General features: G+C 63.7%; 1 protein-coding gene across 1 annotated transcript; it reads left to right on the plus strand.

Moving 5' to 3' along the window:
• Positions 1–5,853: 5,853 nt before the first annotated feature.
• Positions 5,854–10,387, plus strand: MSRB1 (methionine sulfoxide reductase B1). The gene is made up of 4 exons (XM_075719060.1): positions 5,854–5,908; positions 8,367–8,509; positions 8,637–8,751; positions 10,356–10,387. Exons 1-4 carry the CDS (start codon positions 5,854–5,856, stop codon positions 10,385–10,387), a joined length of 345 nt encoding a protein of 114 aa, XP_075575175.1.
• The last annotated feature ends 2,870 nt before the right edge of the window (positions 10,388–13,257 follow it).

Here is a 13,257-nt window from a genome sequence, read left to right on the forward strand (position 1 = left end):
AGGATAAACCTCAGCCAGGCAATTAGCAACGGGGCCTCCAAGAACCCGGAGCCAGGAGCCAGGTCTGCAGCGAAACAAGGGGGATTTTCCCGCATCGGGACATGACGTTGATCCCAGTGCAAGCACAGGGGCTGAGGGGTGCAACACCAGCGGGCAGGACGCTCTGGCTCCTCTAAATGTTTCTCACTTAACCGACGGCGGTTTGGCCCTTGCTTAATGCATTGCATAAACCTGAAAAGAAACAAGCCCACGCTGTGGCCCCGCTTCAGCGCGAGGATGCTCTGGAAGCAGGGGGTCGGTAATCTCTGTTTTTACTGGAGGGGCACAAAAGTTTTCCTAACACATAAAGTTTCCGTAGCCCTGAGGGCGTTCCCGGCCACGGCAAAGTGTCGTCCCATCCCCAACAGCCACCGCGATCCCTCCATTGCTGCACGCCTGCCGAAGCAACGGGGCCGGCTCTGCTCCCAAGACGAGCGTGCGTGATTTTGGGGGGGAGGATGGAGGCTGCAGGAGGGGCTCTGCAGGGCCGTCGTGGGGCTGAGCCCAGCACCCAGCGGGTTCGTGGGGTGCTCGAGCCCCGCCACGGCCCCCTTCCCCTTGCAGCATCCCTGCGGCCGGAGCGGGGATACTGTCCCGCGGGAGCCGGGGCTGAGCAGGGCCCCGCCGCCGGTGGGTGCTGCCCCTCGGGCTGCCTCACACCCGGCATCTGCATCGCCCTGGATCTTCAAAGCACTTCACCACCACGAATTAATTACAGGCTGTGCCGCAGCTGCCTCCAGCGCCGTTTATATAATCTCACGCTTTGTGGCTTTTGCTTTGCTTCTGATTTACGGGAGCCACTTGTTAGCCCCAAACAATCCGCGGGTGATCACCCCGGCGACACCCAGCACCCGGCAGAAAGCCCGGCTGCGGAGCCATCCAGCCCGTGGGCAGGGCTGCCGGCACTGCCAGCACCGCCTGCACACGGAGCGGTCCAGGGCACCGCGCAAAGCACCGGAACACCAAAACAGGGAGCGAGCAGAGGAAAAGGAGCGGCAAAGCTGGCCCTAAGAAAGGACCCCTTCCCCAGTGCTGCGGGACCCTGTACCCCTCCCACCCAAGCAGGTTGGGGGCAGCCAGGACCCCCACTTGCCCCTCATCCCGGTGCGGTGGCCCCATGCCACAGCCATCCCCCAGTATTCCCAGTGCTGCCGGTCGCCCTCCCCAGCCCTCAGCCATGCCTACCCGAAAGCCCCGGGGCTGCTCCTCGGCTGCTCCTGCCCGGCAGCCGCTGCCCGTCCCCGCCGGCTCAGGGGGACGCCGGCTCCCCTGCGCTTGGCGAAGGCGCGGCGTTCTGCTCCGTCGTGCCTGGCTTTTCGTTACCACCGCTCCGGTATTCGTGGGTTTTAAAAGCTAAAAAAAAAAAAAAAAAAAAAAGAAGGCTGTTTCCTGAGAGACCATTAGCACAGTGGAAGACGGAGATAATAATAGCCTGGGTTTGTATGGGAGTTTTCATCTGGCAGGGACGTCAAGTGCGGCGGGGGCTGTAGACGCGCTGCTGAAACGCGGCCACCTCTGGGGAGCGTGGGTGGCCGGAGGGTGGGGAGCACCGGGACGGACCCCGCTGGGAGCCACGGCTGGACCACCGGCACCCCGAGGTGCAGGGCCCACGCGGAGCAGCCCCGGTGAAGGCTTCGCTGCTGGCTCAGGCTTCAGAGAGCAAATGCGGAGCCCAGAGGTGCCCCTGGAGCCAGCTCCCCGGCGTCAGCGCTAACCCTCCTTCCAGCCCAGAGCCCGTCCCCAGCCCCTGGCCACGGGGATGCGCAGGGTGGGGGCGCGCGGGGGGGATTCTCCTTGCTCGTTGTAGGATAGACCGAATATGAAGGTCCTTGCAAGCATTTTTGTCAAATGCCGGGGGGTAGCTGGGTGAGCACAGCTGGGTGATGGACGGATGGGGACGGCAGCGGCTTCGGACAGGCGTCCCGGGAAGGTCGCATCGCTGCGGAGCCCCGAGAGCTGCACGTGCCCCAGCTGGGCAGGGAGACAAGATCCCTAACCACTGCCGAGCGCCCTCGCCGCTCTCGAAAACACCGAAGCCACGAACATCACTGAGGTGCTGGGGCGTGGCCAGGGAAGGGCAGCGGAGCTGGGGCAGGGTCTGGAGCACAGGGCTGGTGGGGAGCGGCTGGGGGAGCTGGGGGTGTTCAGCCTGGAGAAGAGGAGGCTGAGGGGAGACCTCATCGCTCTGCAGCTCCTGACAGGAGGGGGCAGGGAGGGGGTGCTGGGCTCTTCTCCCAAGGAACTAGTGATAGGATGAGAGGAAATGGGCTTAAGCTGCACCGGGGGAGGTTTAGGTTGGATATTAGGAAAAATTTCTTCATGGAAAGGGTGGTCAAGCATTGGAACAGGCTGCCCAGAGAGGTGGGGGAGTCCCCATCCCTGGAGGGGGTTCAAAAAACGGGCAGAGGTGGCACTTGGGGACATGGTTCAGTCTGGTCTACCCTTGATTGGTTTAGTGTGGGCTTGGCAGTGTAGGTTAATGGTTGGACTGGATGATCTTAAAGGGCTTTTCCAACCTAAACGATTCTATGATGCTATGATTCTATGATCAGCAAGCCTCTCCACTGGAGCCAGGCTCCAAATTTCTGCTCCTTGCTCTCAGCTCTTGTTCATATTCAGCTCTTGGACTTGACCTGACACAGAGACAAGCTCCAGCGTGGACCGGGCTGCTGTCTTCGACGTGGCAAGAGCCTCCGCGGCACAGCATGGCACGGCGCGGTGCCCCCGCCGTTAGCTCAGCCCAGGGTGCCATACCTACAGACCGCTCGGAAAAAGAAAATCGCCCCACGCCGGGGTCTGCCCCATCAGTGCCCTGAGCCGCTCGCTCCCAGGTGGGCACTGCCCGACTGGCGTTTGCTTTTGTTGTGAAATCAGGGAGAGTTAATTGAAAAATTAATTTCCAGCAGCCCTCTCCAGTTCATTAGAGGTGCCGGCGCTGGGGGCGGAGGGCTGGCGCTGCTGGTGGGGCCGGTGGCACAGCTCTGCCTGGGCGCAGAGGAGGCTTTTGTCGCCCAGCCAAACGGGCTGGAAATCCCTCATCTAATTATCTCCATAATCTGCCGCGACAGAAACCAAATTGCTGCGGTTATTAGCGCTGCAACTGGAGAGCTCTCCGCGTTAGCCTGTGATTAAGGAGCGCGGGGCTTTGAAGAAAGTCTCGCTGCAACCTCAAGACGTAACTTCGGGCAATGGGGAGGGCAGCGCGGGATCCCGGCTCCGTCTTCTGCTCCCGCTTCCCCACCACATCGCTGCTTCCCAAGGGGTTTACTGGTGGATACTGGAGCGGATTTCATGTCAGTGGGGGAGCGAGGAGCCGGGCAGGCACCGCACAAAGAGCTCCAGGGCGGCTGTGCCTGCTGGGCTGCTCAGCGCCAGCCACCCTCAGCACCCAGCACCCGCTCCGGTCCCCCAGTGACCCGCTCCCAAAGCCTCCCCGCCACCCTGTGCTGTCCCCGGGCTCAGCCTTTCCACCGCTACGGACTCCGCTTCGCCACCGGGTCTCAGCCGTCCCCGTCCTCTGCCCGTCTCCCGCACCGCCCTGCGCAGACGCTGCTGCTGATGCCGGGAGCAGCTGCTAACTCGGGGTGGCCATCGGGGAGCAAAGGCAGCTTGGGCCGACCCGAGACGTTCGCATCGCTCGTGGTGTGGCCCTTGCAGCTCACATGAGAGGTCTCGGCCCTGGTTTCGCCGGTTCGGCCATCTCCTTCATCAGCACAGGCGCAGCTTCACCGTCTGAAGAGGCTTTCTGGTTAGCAGCAGGCGTCCGGGTGGACGATGCTGCTGGGGTACGGGGGCCCGGTGGCCGTTGCGGCTCCTTCCGCTGGCTGAAAATCCACGCCGTGAAGGTGTACGCGTCCCTCGAGTCTATTTGGAGCCTCTCCTGACACCCCGCTCGTCTGATCTCGCCGGATCGTAAGGAAGGTGCTTTCAAAGCAGCGCGTCACCCGTTCTCCGCGCGCTGACGCGGCGCGTCCTCGGCTCCCTGCCGCGCCGCAGCGAGAGCCCCTTCCTCCCCCTTGCCCGGGAGCCTGCCAGGAATCATCAATCCCTGGGGCTGGAGAGGGGAGCTCAGCCTGCCCGAGATGGAAGCCTGACCTAATTCAAGCCGGCAGCATCCAGCGGGCAGGAACGTCGCCAGCGCCGGCCGCATGCGGGGGTTTCCGCACCGGGCACGGCCCCGGGGTGAGCTCCAGGCTGACGGACACGTCCGTGGGCATCGGGGAGCAGGGACCCGGCCAAGCGCTCTGCCGCGGTGGCAGGGCCAGCGCCTTGGGACAGTCCCCGGCCTCTGCCCGAAGGGCGCCGGCGTTTTTGCTCTTGCACCGAGGAAGGTGCGATTTCCACGAGAGCCCACCGGATGAGGGCTCTGCCAAGGTATCCTGGGATCAGACTAGGGAAGAAGAGACTTGTGCTGGGTTTTTGGAAGGAAAAGGAAGCCGCGCGCAGCTCATCCCCTCCCGGAGCCTGCCAAGGAGCTGGCAGTTCACCTTCGAAGCCCTTACCTTGCCACACGCCGGGCTGCTGCCTCCGCCTTCTCCGGGAGCCCCACGCACCCCACGAAGGGACACAGCTCAGCCCCCGGCGCTGGCCCCCGTGGGGAGGGTCCCCACGGGTGACCCCTGGCTCCGCGCTCCAGGGGTGGCGGGACGGGGGGTCCCCACCGAACCCGCACCCCACCCACTGCGAGCCTGGCGTGTGCGTGGCGGGGGAACCCCCGGTGGTCCCCAGGGCTGCCCCGCGCCATCGCCCACCCGGGCAGGGGACTGGGGCTGCCCCGGCCCCCTCCCCGCGGGACCCCCGCTCCCGCAGCGCCGGTACCTGGGCCAGACGGGAGGCCCCGGGGAGCCGGGGAAGGGTCGGTCACGGTGCCCGGGAAGGGTCGGTCCCGGTGCCCGGGGAAGGGTCGGTCCCGGTGTCGGGGAAGGGTCGGTCCCGGTGCCCGGGAAGGGTCGGTCACGGTGCCGGGATAGGGTCGGTCCCGGTGTCGGGGAAGGGTCGGTCCCGGTGCCCGGGAAGGGTCGGTCACGGTGCCGGGATAGGGTCGGTCCCGGTGCCGGGATAGGGTCGGTCCCGGTGTCGGGGAAGGGTCGGTCCCGGTGTCGGGGAAGGGTCGGTCCCGGTGCCCGGGAAGGGTCGGTCACGGTGCCGGGATAGGGTCGGTCCCGGTGCCCGGGAAGGGTCGGTCCCGGTGTCCGGGGAACGGTCCGTCCCGGTGTCCGGGGAAGCGTCCGTCCCGGTGCCCGGGAAGAAGAGATGGTGCCGGCGCTGGAGGAGGCCGGCCGGTCGCGGTGCCGGGATCCAAGGGCTGATGCCGGTGCCGGGAGAGGGGGGTCGGTCCCGGTGCAGGTGCCGGGGGCGGAGGGACCGTCCCGGTGCCGGTGCCGGTGCCGGGTGTGGATGAGCGGTGCCGGGCAGGAGCTCGCCCCGCTCCAGCCGGCGGTACCGGAGCATCCGCAGGACGGTGCCGGCTCCCCGCCCCGCCCCGCCCCGCCCCCCGCCCGCAGCCCGCCGGGGCGGCCCCCACGGCCCCCTCCCCACCCGCGACGCCTCCGCGGGGGCTGCGGGGCCCGGCCCGGGCTTTCCCGTGACGGGGGCGGGCGCGGGGGGGGGGGCGGAGCGGGGCCCCCTCCGGTACCGGGACCCGCCCCCCCCCGGTACCGGGACCCCCCCGGGACCGCCTGCCCCACAGCGCCCCCTGCCGGCGGCGGGGCGGCGCTGCGGCGGAGGCGGGGCCGGGGAGGGGAAGGGGCGGGGTCAGAGCGGGGAAGGGGCGGGGCCGGGCGGGGAAGGGGCGGGGCCTGTGCGGGGGCAGCCATGTCCTTCTGCTCCTTCCTCGGGGGCGAGCTCTTCAAGGATCACTTCCAGCCGGGTGAGCAGGGCCGGGGGTGCTGCGGGGGAAGCCCCCCGAGGGGTCTGGAGGCTCCCCGTGGGGTCTGGGGGTCCCCCCCCGTGGGGCCAGGGTGTCCCCCGCAGGGGCTGCGGCCCCCGGGGTGCAGGGGGGTGGGGGGTCCTTCCTGCGAGGCATCCTCCACCCGAGGGGACCGCGCTGGGGGTCCCCTCTCTGGGGTCCTTGTTGGGGGATCCCCCGCGTGGGGCTGGGGAAGGGAGAGGGGGGAGATGCTGCCTGCAAAGGTGGGGCTGGGGGGGTCCCTGTAGGGGCTGGGGAGGTCCCTGTAGGGGCTGGGGGGGGGAGGTCCCTGTAGGGGCTGGGGGGGGGGGTGTCTCTGTAGGGGCTGGGGAGGTCCCTATAGGGGCTGGGGGCGGGTCTCTGTAGGGGCTGAGGGTGTCCCTATAGGGGCTGGGGGGGGGGGTGTCCCTGTAGGGGCTGGGGGGGGTCCCTGTAGGGGCTGGGGTGGTCCCTATAGGGGCTGGGGGGGGAGGGTGTCCCTGTAGGGGCTGGGGGGGTCCCTATAGGGGCTGAGGGGGGAGGTTCCTGTAGGGGCTGGGGGGGGTCCCTATAGGAGCGGGGGGGGATGGTCCCTGTAGGGGCTGGGGGGGGAGGGTGTCCCTGTAGGGGCTGGGGGGGGGTGGTCCCTGTAGGGGCTGGGGGGGGGTGGTCCCTGTAGGGGCTGGGGGGGGGTGGTCCCTGTAGGGGCTGGGGGGGTGGTCCCTGTAGGGGCTGGGGTGGTCCCTGTAGGGGCTGGGGGGGGAGGTTCCTGTAGGGGCTGGGGTGGTCCCTATAGGAGCGGGGGGGGTGGTCCCTGTAGGGGCTGGGGTGGTCCCTATAGGGGCTGGGGGGGGGGAGGTTCCTGTAGGGGCTGGGGGGGGGGGTGTCTCTGTAGGGGCTGGGGAGGTCCCTATAGGGGCTGGGGGCGGGTCTCTGTAGGGGCTGAGGGTGTCCCTATAGGGGCTGGGGGGGGGGTGTCCCTGTAGGGGCTGGGGGGGGTCCCTGTAGGGGCTGGGGTGGTCCCTATAGGGGCTGGGGGGGGAGGGTGTCCCTGTAGGGGCTGGGGGGGGAGGGTGTCCCTGTAGGGGCTGGGGGGGGTCCCTATAGGGGCTGGGGGGGGATGGTCCCTGTAGGGGCTGGGGGGGGTCCCTATAGGAGCGGGGGGGGATGGTCCCTGTAGGGGCTGGGGGGGTCCCTGTAGGGGCTGGGGGGGGGTCCCTGTAGGGGCTGGGGGGGGAGGGTGTCCCTGTAGGGGCTGGGGGGGGGTGGTCCCTGTAGGGGCTGGGGTGGTCCCTGTAGGGGCTGGGGGGGGAGGTTCCTGTAGGGGCTGGGGTGGTCCCTATAGGGGCTGGGGGGGGAGGTTCCTGTAGGGGCTGGGGTGGTCCCTATAGGGGCTGGGGGGGGGGAGGTTCCTGTAGGGGCTGGGGGGGGTCCCTATAGGGGCTGGGGGGGGGGAGGTTCCTGTAGGGGCTGGGGGGGTCCCTATAGGGGCTGGGGGGGGGCGGGGAGGTTCCTGTAGGGGCTGGGGGGGTCCCTATAGGGGCTGGGGGGGGGGGAGGTTCCTGTAGGGGCTGGGGTGGTCCCTATAGGGGCTGGGGGGGGGGGAGGTTCCTGTAGGGGCTGGGGGGGTCCCTATAGGGGCTGGGGGGGGGGAGGTTCCTGTAGGGGCTGGGGGGGTCCCTATAGGGGCTGGGGGGGGGGGGGGGGAGGTTCCTGTAGGGGCTGGGGGGGGTCCCTATAGGGGCTGGGGGGGGGGGGAGGTTCCTGTAGGGGCTGGGGTGGTCCCTATAGGGGCTGGGGGGGGGAGGTTCCTGTAGGGGCTGGGGGGGGTCCCTATAGGGGCTGGGAGGTTCCTGTAGGGGCTGGGGGGGTCCCTATAGGGGCTGGGGGGGGGGGAGGTTCCTGTAGGGGCTGGGGTGGTCCCTATAGGGGCTGGGGGGGGGGGGGAGGTTCCTGTAGGGGCTGGGGGGGGTCCCTATAGGGGCTGGGGGGGGGGAGGTTCCTGTAGGGGCTGGGGGGGGTCCCTATAGGGGCTGGGGGGGGGGAGGTTCCTGTAGGGGCTGGGGTGGTCCCTATAGGGGCTGGGGGGGGGGGAGGTTCCTGTAGGGGCTGGGGGGGTCCCTATAGGGGCCAGGGGGGGTGTTCCTGTAGGGGCTGGGGTGGTCCCTATAGGCACTGGCTTGGAGGGGACCCCTCCTGCAGAGGAGCCCTTATAGGGGTTGTGGGTCCCAAAAGCTCCCGCTCCCTTGCCTGGCGCTGGGGGTCTGGCAGCAGTAGGTGGTAGCAGCCCACGCCGCCAAAGTCCAGCGCGAGCGTCCCGTGTCCCCACCGCTGTCCCCCTCCCTCCCCGATCCCCAGCAATCGCTGCTGGGAGCCGGCCGGGGAGCGGGGCCGGGGGGCTGCCCCCCAGCACTGAGCCCTCTCCTGCCGCCCTCCCCAGGCATCTACGTCTGTGCCAAGTGCGGCCATGAGCTGTTCTCCAGCCGCGCGAAGTACGAGCACTCGTCCCCGTGGCCAGCCTTCACCGAGACCCTCCGCGAGGACAGCGTGTCCAAGCTCAAGGAGCGGCCGGGGGCTTTAAAGGTGCCGATTCTGAAACCCTCGGGAAGCGGCAAAAAATAATAAAAAAAAAAACCCACGGGCTTATTTTCATGAGCCTGTCTGCTGAGCAAGACCACTTGCTGCCCAAACCCTCTCCTTGCGTTTCTAGGTGTCTTGCGGCAAGTGCGGCAACGGGCTTGGCCACGAATTCCTCAACGACGGGCCGAAGAGGGGGCAGTCCCGCTTCTGAATATTCAGCAGCTCGCTGAAGTTCATCCCAAAAGGTACAGGCTGCGGCTTGGCAGCTGGTTTAGCCAACGTAGTTATTTTTGGGGAAGCCGCTGATAGCCAGGCCACGCTGTGCGCGATGCGCTGCTTTCGGTGGGGCGTAGCTGGCCGTTCAGGTAAGCCAAGGAGCCGCTCGCATCCTCAACAAATCTGACGTGTGTCGGTCCGCTCGGCTGGCGGCTGGGCGGGGGCTCCCTGGCCTCCCATGGTGAAATGCAGCATGTGCCGGGGCTCCTGGATGCGGCCGCGGGTCTCCGTGTGTCCGAGGGGCGGCTGAGCGTTGGGGTTTTTCTGCTGGTGGTGCAAAATTCTCCCGAGTAGTTAGTAGTCTTGTTCCAAGTAACTAGCAATAGGAGGAGAGGAGATGGGCTCAAGCTGCGCCAGGGGAGATTTAGATGGGAAATTAGGAAAAATTTCTTGACGGAAAGGGGAGTCAAGCATTGGAACAGGCTGCCCAGAGAGGTGGGGGAGTCCCCATCCCTGGAGGGGTTCAAAAAACGGGCAGACGTGGCACTTTGGGACATGGTTTAGTGGGCATGGTGGGGCTGGGTTGATGTTGGACTGATGACCACCGCTGCACCACCTCGCACGGGCAGCCAGCTCACGTCCCTAACATCCCCTCATTGCTCCCAGCCGAGGTGCGTTTCCAAGGGCTGCTGGACCTTTCCGGGACGTTCCCTCTATTATAGTCAATGGGAAACTGCAGATTATGGCTGTGCTCCCGGGGGCCCTCGTTTAGATTAATTACCTCCTCTGTTGAGGTAGCAAGGTGCAATAACTTACAGCCCTGATGAAAATGCAGAAAGCTGCATTAAATACAGATTAACAGCCATAGCAGGCAGGTAATCAAAGCAGACTTCAAAAACCTGGGCCGACAGAACTTTCTGGAGTTAATTGGTTCATGATTCCTTGGTGGTGGAGTCCCCATCCCTGGGGGTGTTCAAAAAATGGGCAGAGGTGGCACTTTGGGACATGGTTTAGTGGGCATGGTGGGGTTGGGTTGATGGTTGGGCTGATGATCTTAGAGATCCTATCCAACCTTAGTGATTCCTAGTTTTTACTTTCATTAAAAAAGAATCCAGCCAGCAAGGCAGGAAACATGAAATGAATTATGACTCTGCCCTTAATTGGTTTAGTGGTGGACTTGGCAGTGTTGGGTTAATGGTTGGACTGGATGATCCTAAAGGTCTTTTCCAACCGAAACGATTCTAGGATTCTAGATTCTATAAATGAGGGCAGGGAGCGCGTCCGTGGCATGAACAGGGCTGGGAGAGGTTGCTGGTTGACTCCTCGTGGAAGTCAGGTGGGAGCTCTGAATATTGCAGCTGCCCTGCGGGTAGGGATTGGGTGTGTGGGGCAGGGCAGGGCTTCTTGGCGTGGTTGTCGCTGTGCTGTTTGCTTCCCCAGAGCCAGAAGAAGGCTTTGGGAGGGCGAGTTCAGGGCAGCACCCCGGCCACGTCTTGCTGTCCTGCTCGTCGGACTGCGCTGGTTGTGAGATGTTAGCTGCGCGTAGGAAAACAACCATATAAAAGGGGCTGGGGGTCGTGGAGCAGGAAACACGAGCCCTGATTTTTTTTTTTTTTTCCTCCCCGTCTTTTAGGCAAAACAGACACGGACCTGAAGGAGAAGTAAGCGAGCTGCTCGACTTGGCACACTGCTCTACTTGGCACGCTGCTCTTGGGCTGATCCTGCGTTCACATTTGGGGTGCACCGTCCGGTCAAGGGGACACCGGGAGCGAGAGAATCCCCAAAGAAGCTCCTGGTTTCCCTGGGCCGGTTCCCTCCTCGGGGCTGCTCCAATTTGGGGTGCTGGGAGGAGCACGGAGGAGGCGAGGGGAAAATGGGGTTGCTGAAGCTCTGTGCTTGCTGGGTTGTGCGGGTTGTGTGACCTGTGCCTGAGGGTGTTCCACACGAACTGGGGTGACGCAAAGGCTACAGCTCTTCATTTTACCCACCCTTACCCCCTCCCCGACCGTCTGTTCTCCCCAGCATCCCCACCTCTGCCGGGAGCAGCTGCTGCCGAGTCCTTTACGGTTTTGTCCATCGAAGCAGCGCGCGTGCCTGCGGTGCTGCCTCTGCTGAGCTCTGGGGCGGTTTTGCTGTTGACTCCCCAGGTCGCAGCCAGGGGCGGCCGATCCTGACGGGATTGCCGATCCCGTGCAATCCAGAGTGGCTCTGCTGGCGTTTCCAGCTGGATTAGCTGAGGTCAGAGCCTGGGTTAATCTCTGGTGCTATTCTGGGCTGGGATCATGGTATGAATTGCCCTATATAAACCCTTGCAGGGTGCTGGGGGAAGGATGATTTTATGGTCCTGCTAGACGGCATCCAGGTATTTGACCCCCTCTACCCATCTTGCACACAGTAGTGACGGTTCTAGATTTCACGTGTCCTCTGGGCTTGATTCTGACTTGGCCCCGCAGCAGATTTATCACTGTGCTGCAGACCCCAGCGGTTCCTCCTTGCTGTACGCTGCTGCGGGGGAGGCCGGAGTCGGGCTCACGGGCTGCACTTTGCACAACGCAGGCTTTGGGAATCACGTCTGCGTCCCCTCTGCGCTCGGAAGGGCTGTGCAACGCTGATTTCTCCTTAATTCAGCATCTGATCCATGGCCTTCCCTCCCTTGTCCCAGAAAACAAATCCTCTGAAATCAATCCGCAGGGATTTTTGAAGATGGCAAACCTTTTGCTGACCCGTGGGTCCGGTGGCGCGGCTCTAGCGAGTGGTTCGCTGAGGCTGCGCTTGGGGCACGTCGGAGGCTTTTCTCCGCCTGCTCAATTTTGCCTCAATCCCACCGTTACGAGGGCAACGATAAAAAAAGTGCAACGCGCCAGCTGGTTACCTGGAGCTCACTGCTGGTCTCGTACCTCTTTCAATACTGAAAATAAAGCGCTGATTCACTGTGTCTGAGAAATAACCTCACTGTGTCTGAGAAATAACCTCTTTTTTTTTTTTTTAAAAAGAACGGGTTGATGGCACCCTGGCACCTGGCAGATCTGCCCTGGGATTCCTTCTCTGCTCCGTTTCCCCAGTTTTGGCTGCAGGGATGGGGAGGCTGTGCCGGCGGTGGGATGTGTGCAAGGCAAGCCCACAGGCAGGTACAAATGCAGGTACAGAGCCCTGGCCAGAAAGCTGGGAGCAGATTTCGTGCGGAGTCTCTGTCTCCAGCCGTGGACCCGGTGACCCGAGGTGCGGGCGCACGCTGTCTTGCATCATAGAGTCATAGAATCCTAGAATCGTTTAGGTTGGAAAAGACCTTAAAGAGCATCCAGTCCAACTATTAACCTACACTAAACCAATCAAGGGCAGACCAGACTGAACCATGTCCCCAAGTGCCACCTCTGCCCGTTTTTTGAACACTTCCAGGGATGGTGACTCCACCACCTCTCTGGGCAGCCTGTTCCAATGCTTGACCACCCTTTCCGTGAAGGAATTTTTCCCAATATCCAACCTAAACCTCCCTGGCGCAGCTTGAGCCCAAAGGGTTGGCCTGAGGCAGGGGTGTGTGGGTTTATCCTGTATCTGCTACCGTTACCCAGGGTTTTGCCGCGTGAAAGGGGGATGCCGATGCGTTGGAGGCCTTTGGGCATTCTCAGGGTCAGAACTTCCATTGGGAAACTTGGGGGAGGTTTCCTTTTCACTCCAGTTAGTGTTTTTGCCCGCCTGAAGCTGATTTTAGCTTGTTTCATAGCGTGTTCTTAGTATCTTCTGGGCTGGCAGGATTTTCTGGGCAGAAGGGATATGAGTTTTAGCGGTGCCTCACGATAGTTTCCCTGCATGAAGCTGCCTGCAAGGCTGGAAGCTACAGCCCTTCCCACCTTCCCAGAGGTTTCTTCGCCCCGGCAGGGTCAGATACCGGGTTCATGGAGGCTGGAGAGTCGAGCTGGGCTTTGCCGGACTCCAGTTCCCTCCTCCAAGGGGGTAAAGTCCGCTCTGGAGCGCGGGAGCCAGCGCCACGTCTCCCTCCTGCCCTGCCGCTGGCTCGTGTCCCGTGGCATCGCCCTCGCCGCCTTCCCATGCACAGGACAACCTCCGGCTCTAATTACTAAGCAGGTTCCAGCCTGAAGGTTCAACCTGCTTTTTGAATGATTAATCCTCTGACCTGCTGCTTTGGCCCTGGTCCGGCGACCTCCGCGCGAGCCCCGCAGGGCAGGAGCTGCCCCTTGGCTTCCCACCCCGGAGCGCTGCGGGACCATCCATCCCCGGGACACCTCCTGCCCCACGGCGCAGGGAAGGAAGGTATTTTTGGGGGTGCTTTCTGCTGAGACGCTGCGGTGGAAGGAAACCATCTTGGGAGTGCCAGCATTGAGGGGATGGTGATGATTCATAGAATATTAGAATCATCGAATAGTTTAGGTTGGAAAAGACCTTTAAGATCATCCAGTCCAACCATTAACCCAACACTGCCAAGTCCACCGCTAAACCCATTAAGGGGAGAGTAGCAATTCCATGTTTCCTGGCTTGGTGGCTGGATCATTTATAATGAAAGTAAAAACTGGGAATGA

The sequence above is a fragment of the Pelecanus crispus genome, chromosome 11, assembly GCF_030463565.1.
Source record: "Pelecanus crispus isolate bPelCri1 chromosome 11, bPelCri1.pri, whole genome shotgun sequence".
In the NCBI taxonomy this organism is placed as follows: domain Eukaryota; kingdom Metazoa; phylum Chordata; class Aves; order Pelecaniformes; family Pelecanidae; genus Pelecanus; species Pelecanus crispus.